This window comes from Centruroides sculpturatus, unplaced genomic scaffold, assembly GCF_000671375.1.
Source record: "Centruroides sculpturatus isolate CEXI.00-Female unplaced genomic scaffold, Cexi_2.0 scaffold143, whole genome shotgun sequence".
Classification (NCBI taxonomy): Eukaryota; Metazoa; Arthropoda; class Arachnida; order Scorpiones; family Buthidae; genus Centruroides; species Centruroides sculpturatus.
The window spans coordinates 352,674-370,113 of record NW_019384447.1 but is presented as its reverse complement, the minus strand read 5'-3'; the positions used below and the strand labels follow the sequence as shown (position 1 = coordinate 370,113).

General features: G+C 30.1%; 1 protein-coding gene across 1 annotated transcript in view; it reads left to right on the top strand.

The window, feature by feature from the left end:
- The first annotated feature begins 581 nt into the window (after window positions 1-581).
- LOC111620421 (replication protein A 70 kDa DNA-binding subunit-like) overlaps window positions 582-17,440 on the top strand; it is a 58,688-nt gene continuing 41,829 nt past the window's right edge. The window contains exons 1-2 of the mRNA XM_023362338.1: window positions 582-641; window positions 11,272-11,350. Of these exons, the coding sequence (XP_023218106.1) occupies window positions 609-641; window positions 11,272-11,350 (112 nt within the window). The 5' untranslated portion in view covers window positions 582-608. The remainder of the gene's footprint in view (window positions 642-11,271; window positions 11,351-17,440) is intronic.

The following is a 17,440-nucleotide window of genomic DNA, read 5'->3' as shown; positions in this document are numbered from 1 at the left end:
GAGGGGGGCAAGGAGGCCTATTATACTCCGGGCACCACTCGCAGAGGGGCGCCAAATGGTCTCCAAAACAAACAAAATTTGTTTCTGGAGGGGGAGGGGGAGGGGGCGCCAATATAGTGTCGTGCCCCGGGCGCCAGTTATGTTCGCTACGCTATTGGTGGGCCCCGCGTTTCTTATGCAGCGAGAGTGTAGCGAAATGACGTCACGAGGAGTGTTGGCCAATTAGAAACCAGTTTCAGTGTGTTCGCTGTAAAGCGCTTCTCGAGCGCTGCATAAAGAAACGCGGGGAAATTGTCTGTGATAGTTAAAATACTGTATTGTCATTATTGTCCTGTGATATCGTCTTTTTGTAATAATTAACAGTAGTAGTATAGTATATGATAAATAAATGCTTACAAATAAACAAGTATAATTAATTTTGTTACATAAATTTTTAATTCTCATATTTAACCATTTAATTTTAATACAGAATAATATCACGTGACGCCAATTTTTGAATTTTCAAAAAAAAAAAAAAAAAAAAAAAAAGGGGGCGCTTATTGTTCCCGCCAATAGATGTTGTGAAAGTCTGTTCTGAAACCACTGGAAGGTTTTTCTTTGGAGGGAAAATGGCAGTAAAACTTTCAGAAGGATCTGTTAAAGTAAGAAAACTTTATCTTTTTCCTTTAATGTATAATATATATTAGTTTTGCCATAAATAAGTATTTGAAATTAATATTTTTTTATAGCTTCTCCAATGTGATGATGTTTACAGGTTTTTAAGACACTGTATGGGTTTGATAAAGCTGTGTTAATTTGTTTCGAAATAAAAATTTCATTTCACTGCTGGGAAAAATAGTTATATTCTGAAATATTTCTTTAAATGAATTCTCATCATTTAATGTTTTTCACCACAAAATTTTACACGTCTATGAATCTAACATCTGCCTTTGTGTGTCACATCATGTTTTGTTTTGATTTTTTTTTATATTTTCGTAGCTTTTTCACATTTTGGATGTGGGAACTAGTGTTTGAGTTGATGTAATAGCTCTATGGAAAATTGTTTGGTGCTAGTACCCCAGAACAACCAATCTGAGGCCATATTCAGGTCACTTATCTCTCATCTCTTCTTTCAGAGACAAATGACGTCAAAATGAAAGACGAAATTCATCTCTCAGAGACAGAGGCGATTCCAGTCGTTTGTAAAAGTCTTGTCTTTGTGTTGACATCACGATTCTACTAGGTTGATTATACAGATTTGGGTAATCTGTGTGTGCAACATATCACAGAATTTTAACCAATGAAATTGTTAAAATTTTCGAAAATGAAGAGTATGAAATTATAGATCACGTAAGGAAAGCACGAGTTCAAATAAGGCACTTAATTTTGACAAAAATGTTTTTTGTTATATAACATTATTACAGATTGTAATGTCAAATTGTCTGTTAAGAAATAAAAATTTTAATAATCTAAGTTAGAAAAGTGTGCGTATTTAGTTAAGGAGAAATTAGATGGTAATATTTCAAAAAATACTTAGAGAGACAGATAAGATCATATTCAATTTCAATAGTTTAGTAATTGATGTAGGATAATTTTAAAAAAATGGAATCAGTGGTATTCTTGAGTAGATACTGGATAAACACCAGAAGCATTTTTTTCTCTTGAAATATTCTTTCCTGAGATAGAGAACATTCTCTAATATGATTTTACAGTGCATATAGCATACAGTCATCCATATGGGATATAATCAAGACAAAAGACAACTATCTGCTCATCTCTGAGAGATGAGAATCTTCGAGAGAAAAAGTCCTCCAGAATTGCATTTGGAGACACACACGATAGGTACATTCATAAAGTCGAACGAGTTAAACGAAAATGACGTCATAGTTATTCTTATTTCTTTAGACTTTTCAAACAATTTGTTTATAACTAAACGGCTGTTTCTAAAATCAAAGATATGAATGTTGCTAGTGCAGCCTTATCTGAAATATTTTTCTTAGATTGCTTTGGGTGGACAGTTATTTCAATCATTTTACCTTTTAATTCACAATTCAAACACTCGAGTAGATTTAAAAAGATCGATATCGTTGGGCACCATTTTCTTAACGAAGTAAACTAACTCTTTCCTTTGTGAACTTTGTTAGAGTTTCGTTCGAAACATCATTATCGCAGTAGTAGTCACACTGAGTGAGACTACTACTATTCGAATGATTCGTTATTAATGCGTTTAACTTGTTTGACTTTATGAATGTACCTGATGATCTCTTGAGATGTAACCAAATGATTAGCTAATCAGTGACTGACTTGTGACGTAGACAATGTGTCTCAGAGATGAGAGACCATGACCAGAATACCTCTGAAAGCAGACCAGAGTAAAAGCCTCTGGTCTGCTTTTACTATTCGTTGGAGACTGTTATCAATTCCAGAGTAAAACATATTTGGAGCATTGTCTTTGCCTGCTGGTCAGATATCAATTTAGGAAAACATCTTTGTTTTCCTACAAAGTCTTATGAAACTCCTTTGGACCAACAAAGACCTGTCAACTTTTCTCGCACCTACTGCTTTGTGTATAGAGGGGGATTGGATCTAAACTTTGCCATCCATGCAAAGTGTGAGTTGCCATGTATTTTTAAAAATAAGGTCATAAAAATACAATTTATTTATTCTAAACACAAAATGAGATTTTTTTTTTTATATAGATTTTTAAAATTGTAATTTCTTTTTGTCTTATATAGTTTGTGAAATTCCACCTAAAGCAGCTGGTTTCTTTGCTGGTACTTAGAGCCAGCCTTGTTCATAGAATTTAATTTTAGTGTATTAGTTTCTCATGTAACTAGATTATTCCTATGTTATTGCTGGAGACATGTTCACTATATGATTAAATCACTTAATTTGTTACCTCATCCATGCATAGTAATAAAATATTTAGTAACATTTTCAATGGATGCAATTATATAGTTTTCCTTTGTCCTATGTCATGTTTATATCACTGTTTTATCTTTAATGCATAACTATTGTGTCATCTCCACCCCTACACTATTATTAATATTTCATGTCTTTGCAGAAATTTGGATGCACTTCCTGTTTAAAAGTTTGTCAGTTTCCATGAAACTTTTAAATAAGTACATGTTTTGATATACATTTATACAAATTTCCTTTAATGCAGTTGAACATTTTTTAAGCTTAAATAATTAACTTTATGGAAATAAATGAGTTTTTTTTGTCATCAGTATAGATGTATATATAAAAAAGAAAAAACTTTACTTAAAACTTTACCTCGGTTAGAGTAAAATACTGTATTTGAGAATATAGAAAAGATCTCTATTTTAAACAGCCTTCTCTGGCTTCATTTATATGATTTTCACTTACTATTTTTGTGGAAACTATTACTTAGTAAATGGAGGAATTATTGTATTGGTATAGTGCTGACATAGTAATACTTCTTATAAATTTATTAGCCTGATGAGTAGTACACAATCTACTTCTTGAATTTCTGGTGTCAAATGTATTGGCAATGCTATAATAAAAAAGATCAATAATTGATTAATAAAATGAAGAAGAAACTAACAATAAGAATAAAAAATATATATTTACTTTTATCCAAATAAAAATATTAACACATCTTTTGTAAAAAGAAAAACCCTTTTCATCGAATAACTTTTCTTGACATTTAACATTGAGCACTAAGTTTTTGTATAATACTGTGGGTGATTGGTTCACGAATAGTTCGGACTACAAACACTTTTGCGAAAGATTTTTATGTTAGGACAACAAACACATGTTCAGATAATGAACACCTGACAGAACAAACACAAGAAGCAGCGCTGCATTTTAAGATATGTAAAACTATTTTAATGGCATCTATACATGGTTTATGGAGCAAGACTTTCACACTTGTGTACATAACCTTTTTTTTGCACTAGTTAATTTCTGTTCTCTGAATTTTGCTAAGTGCTTTTCTGAACTTTTTATTTTAAAAAAATGATAATATTATGGGGTCTAAAAAGAGGAAAGTTTCACTGTGTTCACTATAGAAAGTAAGCAAGAGATAATAGCCAAGGTAGAGAGTGGGCAGAAGATGTCTGATATTGTAGACAGATGACTTCAACAGGGCCATGTTCAGTAATGCAGGATTCTTGTTAAGTCTAGTTATGCTGCAATGTTGAATTCGTTTCTAACTACTGCTTGACTCCTCCCACTGCTAGAATTCTAGCTAGTTTAGTCAACTTCTTTTATCAATGCTAACTTCTAGTGATGTTGACGTCATTGTTTTTGTCTCATTGTACAATTTGCAAGATGGCTGCTCGTGTTGGACTAAACATATTTTATTATAACTATCACAATATTATTATCTCATTCAAATCATTAACTCATTCTAAAATGACTGTGAAATGTAAAATTATCATACATCGGTATAACAGATTCCGAATACATTTTAACGGAAGACAACAGTCCATTTCGTTGATTACAATTAATAATTGCTTCATTAATTTTGTCACAATCTGACACATATTCATTTGAATAATTGTATTGGTTACTTCATCCTTTTCAACCAGTTCATTTGTGACAATTGTTGCGATCATAATTTTAACTTTGTCCACCATTTTGCCCAGTTGTCTAACTAAGAACATGGCCCAGGGCTACAGTAATATAGTCTTAGCTAAGAAAGATACAATCAAAAAGACTCAAGCAGATAAAATAGTGACAAAAATTGCATCTAAGAAACCAAAATGTGCCATCCATGAAAAAAATGGAGAGATTGCTTTTAGTTTGTTATTACTTGTAAATAAACATAGTAAGAAAGTTATTTTTGGGGTCTCCAGAACAAATTAATCAAACCCACAAAAATCTATGGTAAATCAATAATCGGTTAATGAACAGTTTGGATAGAGAACATGCCATACATTTCTATATTCAACGGTTGACTCAACAGTGAATTTTCCGAGTCCCTCTGTTGAACAATCTGACATCACGTTTTGCAGAAAAAAGAAATGCTTTCATTGAGATGCTTTCACTTTTTAAGATGGCTGACTTAAGTAACTAGAAGGTAGCAATTGTGTGTGTTTTGCTAAATAATTAAAGTAACTTGCTTAATCATTATTCAAATAAATCCTTTTATTCAAATGAACCCATATCTGTATAATTTTCTTGTATACTGGGTCTTTCTTTAATAATTTTAATTAATTTCTTGAATATTTATATCATTAGAAAGACTTAGAGGCCAAATATTGTTCATAATCAATTTTGGACAAATGAAAAAAAACTTAGTATTTCAATATTGACCAAATTATTCAACATAATCGTGCAATCACGTTTTATCATATACAGATTGTTTATTAATCTGTCTGCTATTACAGCATCCACAGCATCGAATGGATAGTTTCTATAAGTGAAATTTACTTTTTCATGGAAGCTGTCATGTTTGTTGAATGCTCAACGGTCTTTCAGGTCGTTGAGACCATTGAGCTCAATGGTGAAACAGCGCTGATGTCACTAGTCTCAAAGGAGAACTCAACGGTCCATTTAGAAACATTGTTCTCTCACTGTTGAATATAGAAACGTACAGATGGTCTTGGAATGGATTATGTTCATTAACCAATCACCCACCATATTAGATTGTATGTTGTTCCATTTTTATTAAGATAATTATTTCACTTTGAAGATATTAAGACAATTTACTTCACTTAATGAATTAATGAAAATTTAGAACTGAGAGTATTTGTTCATATCTAAAATATTAACTGAATGTCTTTATTTTGACAATACTCATTTGTCTCTTTGTACTGAAATGCTTTATTTTTAACATGTATATAATCATTCTTATCTTTTTCTGATATGTGATAAATAGCTATTTTTACATTATTTGTCTAGACTTTAAAGATTCAGTTAAATAACATCAAAATAGTTTTGAAGAAATTATCACTAAATAAAAAACTGCATTTATTAATCTAATAGTAATATTAAATACTTTTTTAAAATTTGAAAATTAAGTAATTTCTATATTACTAAAAACTATAATTTCAATTGACATTTGTTTTGTGGATTGAAAGATGTGTATTTTTTATTACATTAAGTTAAATTGAAAATGTACATAAACTCTCAAGCAAAGTAATAACTTTTCTTATACAGTATGTAGCTGGATATATAAAATGATTTGATTGAATGGATTAAAAGTATTTTTCCAATAAAGATGCTAAATAATAAAATGAATTATAAATTTGGAGAAACAAAAAGTATTTTGTGATTGAATTAAGTAGCAATCATCTCAAAAGAGTGATTGGGTGGAAAAGTTTCACTGTATAGCTTTCCCATTTACAAGAACAATTATTCTAATTACAAGTACAACAGGATTGAAATTCCATTTTCCATTTTCTTTATTTTATTCACATTGTATCTTCATTTGCAAACAGATGCTATTGCAGCTTTGACAGAACTTTTAACAAGCAATTTGCTTCCTCAAAAATCTTTCTTTCTATTAGTGATTACAATTATTTAACTTATTTTTTACTATTAAACTTTATATATTTTATATTATACTATTTTACTTATTTTCTAATTATTATCTTAACTATTTGCTTATTACTGAATAAAGAAATATGTAATAATTTTCATCAATATCAGGTGAAGTAGCTGTTAAATACATAGTTTTAATTAATTAAATATGACTNGTCTTTCAGGTCGTTGAGACCATTGAGCTCAATGGTGAAACAGCGCTGATGTCACTAGTCTCAAAGGAGAACTCAACGGTCCATTTAGAAACATTGTTCTCTCACTGTTGAATATAGAAACGTACAGATGGTCTTGGAATGGATTATGTTCATTAACCAATCACCCACCATATTAGATTGTATGTTGTTCCATTTTTATTAAGATAATTATTTCACTTTGAAGATATTAAGACAATTTACTTCACTTAATGAATTAATGAAAATTTAGAACTGAGAGTATTTGTTCATATCTAAAATATTAACTGAATGTCTTTATTTTGACAATACTCATTTGTCTCTTTGTACTGAAATGCTTTATTTTTAACATGTATATAATCATTCTTATCTTTTTCTGATATGTGATAAATAGCTATTTTTACATTATTTGTCTAGACTTTAAAGATTCAGTTAAATAACATCAAAATAGTTTTGAAGAAATTATCACTAAATAAAAAACTGCATTTATTAATCTAATAGTAATATTAAATACTTTTTTAAAATTTGAAAATTAAGTAATTTCTATATTACTAAAAACTATAATTTCAATTGACATTTGTTTTGTGGATTGAAAGATGTGTATTTTTTATTACATTAAGTTAAATTGAAAATGTACATAAACTCTCAAGCAAAGTAATAACTTTTCTTATACAGTATGTAGCTGGATATATAAAATGATTTGATTGAATGGATTAAAAGTATTTTTCCAATAAAGATGCTAAATAATAAAATGAATTATAAATTTGGAGAAACAAAAAGTATTTTGTGATTGAATTAAGTAGCAATCATCTCAAAAGAGTGATTGGGTGGAAAAGTTTCACTGTATAGCTTTCCCATTTACAAGAACAATTATTCTAATTACAAGTACAACAGGATTGAAATTCCATTTTCCATTTTCTTTATTTTATTCACATTGTATCTTCATTTGCAAACAGATGCTATTGCAGCTTTGACAGAACTTTTAACAAGCAATTTGCTTCCTCAAAAATCTTTCTTTCTATTAGTGATTACAATTATTTAACTTATTTTTTACTATTAAACTTTATATATTTTATATTATACTATTTTACTTATTTTCTAATTATTATCTTAACTTATCTTAACTATTTGCTTATTACTGAATAAAGAAATATGTAATAATTTTCATCAATATCAGGTGAAGTAGCTGTTAAATACATAGTTTTAATTAATTAAATATGACTCTTTAATCCTAATTAATAAAAACCCGGTAGACTTCCTCTCGGGTATAAGGTTAGGGACTCCTTTATTGCAATTCACGAATGCATTTTGGGCCTATATAGCATCTAAGTCCCTCTTCAGTATAAATGCTACGTATATAAAGAACAATACAAATATTAATTTACAAATTATCAGGGCTGTGGAGTCGGAGTTTTGGTGTTTTAGCCAGAGTCGGATTGGTAAGGAAAAGTCGGAGTTGGAGTCGGTAGATTTTTACGCGACTCCACAGCCCTGCAAATTATCTGCACGAAGGTGATCTTTACAGACAAAAAATAAATTTTTTACATACCTCAGAAGACAGAGCAATGCTTTTTCTATTATACAGGTACATTTATATGACACTAACTCTGATATTTTATATAAACCAAAAAACATGAGTGTGTATTGGATGACACTAGTACACATGTACAATAAAAACCAATCTTAAAATCAGTAAATATACATTATTTCCATACACACTATTACACTAATAATCTCGTATTCTTTAAAAACGTTATCAGAATAACTGCAACAAAACGACATGTTTACAAATCATAAATCAATGATTTAACAATTTTATAAAAAAAAGGATAATACATACTTGGGATTGTAAATTTACCGACTTTTTCATTTACCAGTAATTCGGTAAATGAAAATTAAAATACCNAGTTTACGGACTACGACTGTTTGAAAGGTTTTCTTCCATAAAATTAACTGATTCTAGACTAATTCAACTCAACATTTCCAAAATATGTATAATTTTTTGGGAATAATCCATATAAACTATGCTATAAACAAAAAATTGTAGGATTACTTACTGAGTGTGCCCCGTTCGACGACACCATTGCTTAAGCTTGTTTTCGTTGTGGAGCTTGTCATCGAATGGCGCTCGCATGCTTCCTGATAAATTATTTTTTTTGCAAAAAATTCGCTGAACTTTGGAGACATCATTAATATAAATATAGTTTTTATGGACGTTAAATAATAAATGGTTTTTAGTAGGTTTGCTGCTCGTTTAAACTCAGCGGTTTGTACAATATATCCGCTATTGGTCTAGATTCGACCAATCCTGTCTCGACACGAGTCGGCGATGATGTTTTACTGAATTATACAAGTTTTTTAGTGTGTTTGTATGAATACTGTCGTAATTTTTTTACTGTGATATAGGAATCCAAACTACACTGCTGGTCATTAAAATTGCAACACCAGGAAGGAATGATCATATGAACGTCAAAATCATGTGAAAGGAGGAAGAGGTTGGGCTATGCAAATGATTAGTATTTCAATGCATTTAGACAATGCAGGAGGGACAAACGACATCTGAAGCACTGCATAAAAGAAAAGTTGTGCAGTGGATTTCTCATTCGGAATTCGCTTTGTAAGGTCGGGGTTTCATCAGAATATCGTGTTATGTCTTGAATAATAAGAAGAAATGCTTACCAGCAAGTGTTGGAATTCGATAGAGGCAGGATCATTGCCTGTCGAGAGGAAGCAGCATGGAATGAATTGCCCCATTTTTGTCATCCAAGCCCTGTTCGACTCCATGCTCGTTTTAGCCGCCGAGGGTGGCAACTGTGCATACTAATTTCGCGCCCCCGTAAATCCCCAAACTGCTTGCAAATTTAATCATTTTGTCTTTATGCTATACTGTTTATATACAATAAATAACTTTTTTTTTATTTGCTTTCCTTCTTGGTGTTGCAATTTTAATGGCCAGCAGTGTATATGAACCCGTGTTATAGGGGGGTTGACTGTACATTAAATTTTAAAAGTTTGGAACCACAACGATTAAACAACTCATATTATTTATGGTTATGTGGGATCCTCAAATAATGGCCTTAAAATAATGTATACATATAAGGCCACCCATATGTATACATTGAATTTGCATAAATGCCACTGTTAGGTTTAATTTTGATTTATATGTTCCAAATTTTTAAATTTAATGTATTTAAAAAACATTGGATTCTAAGCATTCCATTTTTGGAATATAATTGGCTTAAGAACCTGAAGCAGACCTTGGGTAATGTCGAAAGCATTATTTCGATATTGTATTAAACGCTATATTACCAGAATTAAGGGTTAGGTAATGGAGTTTTAAAACTTACAATATATACTATATAATGAAATTAGCAAGTTTTTTGACACAAATATATAATATATAGCTGATAACAAAAAAGTTAAAACATCATTAAGCTGAATTAATGCATCATTTTAGAAACATAAACTCGGCAATAAATTGCAAAACTTTTTAAATAAAATGCTATGTAGTTCTTTGAATATGTGATTTTCAATCAAGTTGTTTCATTTATAATTAAGAATTTTTACAGTAAAGATTACTATTTTTTTGAATACATATTTTATTATAATTAATATTTTTATGAACAATTCCTTCTATTCAAAGTAAATACAACATTATTTTAGAAATGAGGCTTGAGAAATATGTGGAAAAACTACACAATGTTTTAGTTAATAAGAAATAAGATTTATAAGACGTAAATTTCAAACACGTAAAATCGCTAATTTTCCGAAAAGTTTTCTAACAGGGGAAAGTGTTCGAGTCGTTAGATGTTAAGAAAAACAAAAATTATATNGAAAAAAGAGATTGTTGAGAAATATGAAGGTGGCATGCATGTTCGAGATTTAACTGTTGCATACCGTATTCCGAGAACAACGATATCGACAATTGTAAAAAATAAAGACATTATTAAATCTGCTAGCATTACAAAAGGGGTTAAATTATTTTACAACCCCATTAATATACCATATCAGGAGGGTTTTTTTACATGAGAACAGATTAATCAGTTTTACATTACTTCTTATGGGAAAGGTTGGTTTGGTATATATTTTATTTGATATAAGTCCAAACATCAGGAACTGATTAAGGTCATATACCGAGGTTCCGCTGTAGTTAAATTTCTTGCCATAGATGGTGCTGTTAAAACTGAAATCATTTGTAAATTTGTTAAAGTAAGAATAAAAAAATAAAAATGTTTGTAGTGTGAGCTCTAGTAACAACTTCACAAATTATGTAATCTTATCAAGCGCTGTCTATGGCAAGAAATGTAACTATTTTGGTACTAAAATTTTTATGGCAGCTAAAAAAATCCCACTTCTTTCTAAGCATTTCTGTGAAAACTGCATCATCTTACTGTAAATAGTTTGTAAATTATTAATTTTTTAAAATTTCTGTGACTTTTGAATTGCCCTGTATATATATANTTTTTATGACAGCTAAAAAAATCCCACTTCTTTCTAAGCATTTCTGTGAAAACTGCATCATCTTACTGTAAATAGTTTATAAATTATTAATTTTTTAAAATTTCTGTGACTTTTGAACCACCCTATATATAAGATAATGATTTTTTAGGGCTATAAGAAAATTCCTGGAAATGCAAATAATGAACGTTATCGTTTATTAGTACATGATGGTTGCATTAGTCATCCATGTAAGTGTTGTTTTTATAAAGATTATTTTTTTGTATAATAAGCTTTGTATTATATTTAATCTTCTGTTAGCACACCAAAATGTTATGGAATTTGTTTCTATTGAATTTGAATTGTATTGGAACATTTTTCCTTGTTTTTCTGAAATTAATTATATTTGGAAAAACAAATAGTCAATGTTTAAATAATTGTTTATTAACCATTAGGAAAGATTTTCATAGAATTGAAGACATCAGTGGATGAAAGTGTAATATATCTGTGTCTTGCATACAGTCAACAAATGTCTCAAAAATTAAACAACATTGTAATATTTTGTGACACACTATTTTGTCATTATATTTACTAAGTAACATTACACTGAATAATTACATAAAAACTTGAACATTAATTTATTGGAAACTTTGATTTGTAACATAACATCATTCACTCGTGTCTTCAGTTCACATTAAATCTTGTTCAGCATTCAATGTGTTATAGTATGTTATATCATTACGTTGAACAAAACAATACAGTACCAACTGCATAAGTACACATATACACTATGTGTGTGTTTATAGTGTTAATAATGTAATATACAGTGACTGATCAAATTATTTGTCACCTGCATATTTATGCATGATTTTGCAATTTGACACAAGACCAAAAAAATGTTAGTTTTTGCAAGAAAAACAAGTTAGTTCTTGAATCAAGGTTGCTTGTTGTTCTCTATTATATGTGTTTGGTTAGCACAATGTTGCTGTTGAGAACGTATCATACAGGAACACTTTAAGAGGAAAAAGGGTTGCTTTATTGACTTGGACGGATATGCATTTCGGGCTTAATGCCCCTCTTCAGTCCTATTATTAGTTAGTTCTTGACTGACCTGGACATTCTTGCTGAAAACCTCTGAGAAACTGATGAAAAAGGACATTTTTGCAGTCCATCACAAACAAGTGACAATTAACAGTGTTTTTGATTGAAATGTGGTACAGAAACTTAAAAACAAACTGCTTGAAGTGCATAGAAAGTACACTGAAAATAATTGAAGATATAATTTCACCAAAAGATCGAGTTACTAAATTTTTATTTAGTAACTCAGTTTTTTGTGATTTTTTTTTCCAAAGTTATGATAGTTTTTATAGTTTTGAAATGCAAAATTTATTAAATTTCTGATTTAAAATTATCACTTGCAAAAACCTTGATATATTTTTTTTTTATCAATCAAAACTTTATTCATAAGAGGCATTAGTCTGTTACAAAAGGTGTTTAGCTGATTATATAACAAAAAAGTTTTAACATAATTTAAACAAATTATCAGAGTTGATAACAGTTATCTTTTAATTTATTATTAACACACAACTAGTTTTAATTTATTATTAACATGAATATTAATGATTTATTAATTTATTAGAAAGAATTTTTGTGCATAATTATATAAATTATAAATTGATGCATTTTGTGCCCTATGAAAATAAAGGTACATAGACTTTTCGTTGACAACAAGGCCCAAAGCACTGAGATTGTATCTTTCTTTTATATCTTGGGCCTCTCTGCATAAACCAGGGGTGTCCAGCCTGTGCATTGCATGTGGCCCAAGGCAAGTTCCAATGCGGCCCAATAAACGTGTAAACAAAACCGATAAATTTGTTTATTTATTTCAATGGCATAAACTCAAAAAAGAAGTTTCACAAAGCCACAAACCTTTATACATAATTTATTTTTGAATAGAAACGAAATATTTTCAAATACTTGGAAATGTGTGAATGAAGAAGATATACTAAATAAAGCTGGAGTTGTGACTCAAAGGAGTATAGACTCAAATTTGGGGAAAGGCTAAAAGATAAAAAGTAGTGAGAAAGGTAAAATAGACCTACTGTTATGCAAATATTGACTCTTAATTTTCCAATCTTTCTCACTATTTTTTATCTTTGTCCTTTCTCTCCTTTTCCCGAATTTGAGTCTATACTCCTTTGAGTCCCAACTCCAGCTTTATTTAGTATTCCATAGTGTTGCAAGATTTGGCTACTTTGCACCAAATTTGGCTACCCTTTTATTAGTTTGGCATAAAAATATAATTTGGTGCATTGGCTACTTTTTGGGCTACATCTTATTTATAAATATATTATTTGAACAAAAATGCACTTTAAAATGGTGTTTCATCGTTTTTTATTAATTAGAGACCCAAATAAAATAAATATTTGTGTTTTTCGAAAAAATTTTTGTTTGTTTCCTTTATAATAAATTAATTTATCTATTTCTAAGTAAAAACTGAAAGTGTCTGTAGAAGTAATTTTTTAAAATAACCTTTTTCGTAATAAAGTTTTAATACTTATTACTATAATCTAGACATGTTAATCTTTAAATATACTTGTAGAAAAAATTTTTTTCTTTTTGTTTTAATATAGTTCTTGTATATCTTTTTGTTTTCTAAAAGTCCCAATCGCATCATACGGATCTAGATTTCTACTTATTAAACATTGGGCCACAAGTATATATAATATACTTGTGGCTCAAAACTCCATGACTTATTCCAATGTGTCCCAGAGAAACAAAAAGGTTGGACACCCCTGGCATAAACAAAACATATGCAGTTCATTAAGAGTATCACCACATTTTTGACAACATCATCTGGAAAAATTGTATATAGCATTATCTATATACAGTAGTGCTTCATATAACATATGCCTCGAATAACGGACTTTCTGTTTGGCCGTTACGTGACTCGAGCAACAGACTGACTACAAACAACGGACTTTTCATTCGGCAGTTATGTGAGGCGAACAAGTGCGAATGATGTTTCCACACTTTTGCTGTTGCCAATGACAATCTGCTATTTTTATAATATATTAGTATTATTAGAATATATTATTAGTATATCTGAAGTACAGAGCTCCCTTGTTTATTACGTACATCACCTCAGTGCAGGGTATTTACATTTATTCAAGTGTTGTGCAAATCATGGCTTCTAAAAAAAACAGAAAGGTGATTTCAATTGAAACAAAGAAGAAATCATCAGAAGGAATGAAAGTTGACAAAAACTTCCTTGTCAAATGGGGAGAGGTTCAGGAGTTTACCAACACTCACTATCCAAACATAGCTGAGGCCAACAGGATCAATGATCTCTACAATGACACCCTTGCCCGTCATTTTCAACAGGTGTTGAAGAAGAGAGAGAAACAGACTACCTTGGACATGTTTTTCAAGAAGCAAGCTGCCAAAAAACAAAGAATGGAACAAGAGTTGACCCTGCAAGCTTCGGTAGCCTCTCCTGAATCTGACTCCGATTAAAAAATAATAAAAAGAGACCTGCTGCAATGTGTAAAAAGTCTGTATCTGTATGAATGTATGAAGTAAGTGTTCCTCTACCTCCTCCTCAACATCTGACTACCCGGCATAATTGGTGACTGCTCCATTTTAATTTTTTTCATGGTACAGTACAGTTATTTTATGCTGTGGAACGAATTATATGTTTCAACATGTATTTCTATGGGAAAATGCGTTTCGTATAACAGACTTTTCACTTAACGGACGTGCACCTGGAATGGATTAAGTATGTTATATGAGGCACCACTGTACATATAAGCCATTGTCATGTCCTGTCTGTAACAGTATGCCTAAAATGCCTACTAGGGAAGCCCTAGCGATCATTTTAAATTTATAAATTATTTTTATTTGTAATAGGAATTTATTATTGATATGAATTTATTATTTATACCACGGAATGGTATAAATAATTATTATATGCCTTGATTAACCTTGCTCCACACGTTTACAACATCCCTTGACTCAGTGAATGTCGCACATTGACTCACGGGAATTTGTTGAAAAAATGGTAGGTACATTTAAAATCAAGGTTTACAAGCAAAGGTAAATAAACAAATTAAACTATTTTAAAATTTTATAGAATGTTTTATTAGTAGAAATCTAAATCTGTATGATGCGATTGAGACTTTTAGAAAACAAAAAGATATACAAGAACTATATTAAAACTAAAAAGAAAAAATTTTTTTCTACTATAAATGATTCTTTAATAAGTCAGAAAGATACAAAAGTATTTTGGAACATTATAAATAGTTTCCATAGATCTCCAATAATTGCCAACAGGTTTCTTGTGCCGCTTTCTAGTTGGCATCAATATTTCAATGAATTTTTGTATAACTACTTAAATAACTACAGAATGGATACTATTGATAATAAACAACTAGAGAGCCAACGATATGACGTGATATTTAATATAGAAAATTTATACTCTAGCATTAAAAAACTGAAAGACAAAACAGCCCAGGGCAAGATTCAATTCCTAATTTTATAATTAAGAATCTACCGATGTCCATTATTAATTATTTGACAAAGACATTTAATGACCTATATAATTTGGGCAGATCTCCAAAGGATTGGGATAAAGTAATACTGTATATGCTGTTTAAAAAAGGTGCTAAGAAACAACCATCCAACTACTGTCCAATTGCACTATTCTGAAAACTGTGTACTTCAATTCTTCTGATAAGATTCAGTGAATGAATAAAAAAAAAAAAACTTTAAAAATCATACCCAATATGCATTCAACAGAGATGGAGAAACTCAAGTAGCACTCTTCGTCTTATAGGCAGTAATACAACTTCAGCTTCAGAAAAAAGACATAGTGTTTGCTCTATTTTTAGATATAGAAAAGGCATACAACTCAGTTTCAATTCCAATATTACAGAGGAAAATGACAAGTTGTTGAGCAGAAGATAAATTAATAAGAGCTGTAGGATTGTTGTTTGGTCAGTATGATGATGTGATAAAACAGAATAATATTTATGGCTGGATTTTGAAATTAGTCACAGCTTATTACAAGGAGATCCTTGGTCTCCATACTTATTCAATTTTTATATGTTCAATTTGAATGCATGCTTTACTAGGGAAGACAACAGTTTTATGTTCAACAACTAATCAATACATTCTATGTCATATGCAGATGACATACCGGTAGTGATCTTAGCTCTGACAGCTGCTGCCATTTGAAGGAAAACACATGCATTAAATGAATATTGCAATAAATTAAATTTAAAAACTAATCCAAAAAAATCACATATTATGATATTCCAAAATGGAACCAGGCTCTCAAGAAAACATATGACCTTTCATCTTAAATAAATTTTTTAAGGACTGGTCTGAATTTATTTTCCAAAATTATTGTAGGCTCTTTTGTTTTTCAGTTTTATAATAACAATATTTATTGTTATACCATTTTTGTTTAAATATAACTGTCTCATTCCTTTAACACTTTTTAAAACAATACAATTCTAGTGCCGCCATTAAATTATCATAATTCTTATTAGGTTTTTTAGCTGCCTCTTGTAATAAAATGTCGTTAATATTTGTTCCAAACTCATTTAGAAATCTCTGTTTATTAAACTTTCCTCTCATCTTCATATTTTGGTTTGGATAAAATATAGGCAACTTTGATATATTTACTTTTTTTAAATTTCTTCTAAGTATTAATTTTGTTGGATAATGATCTGACTCGTCTATATTTAGTATTTCCATCAACAAACATTGATCCAAAACTGGTTGAGAACATATAATGTAATCTATTATCGATCTGCCCATGTGTGATAAAAAGGTGAACTCAGAAGAAAAGTTGCGTTTGACTCTACCATTCAAAATCACCAAATCATTGTCCTGGGTGAAGTCTAACAATGTTTTTCCATCTATGTTCACAATTCTGTTGTTGGACAATCTTCTATTGATAATGTTATCATTAATTCTTTTGTATTTTAAATCAATTGATTCCCTGATTTGTGCATTAGAGCAACGGTTCCCAACCTTTTTCGGGTGGCGACCCCCTTTTCATAAAAGCCAAGTGATCCGCGACCCCGATACAATTGAAAAAGGTATTTTTAATAAGGTAATTAAAAAAACAATGAAATTAGTTTTTTAGTATAATTTTATTTTAAATTATGTTTAATAATTAATTTAATGAGATGGTTGAAATTGCATGTATTATTAACCAGCCTCAAAATTCGCGGGTGAGATTTTGTTAACGCCAACCTCATGTCATTCTCAACATTTAATTTATTCCTCTCAAAACTCTCAACACATGTTTCAACCAACTGTGACAGAATAGC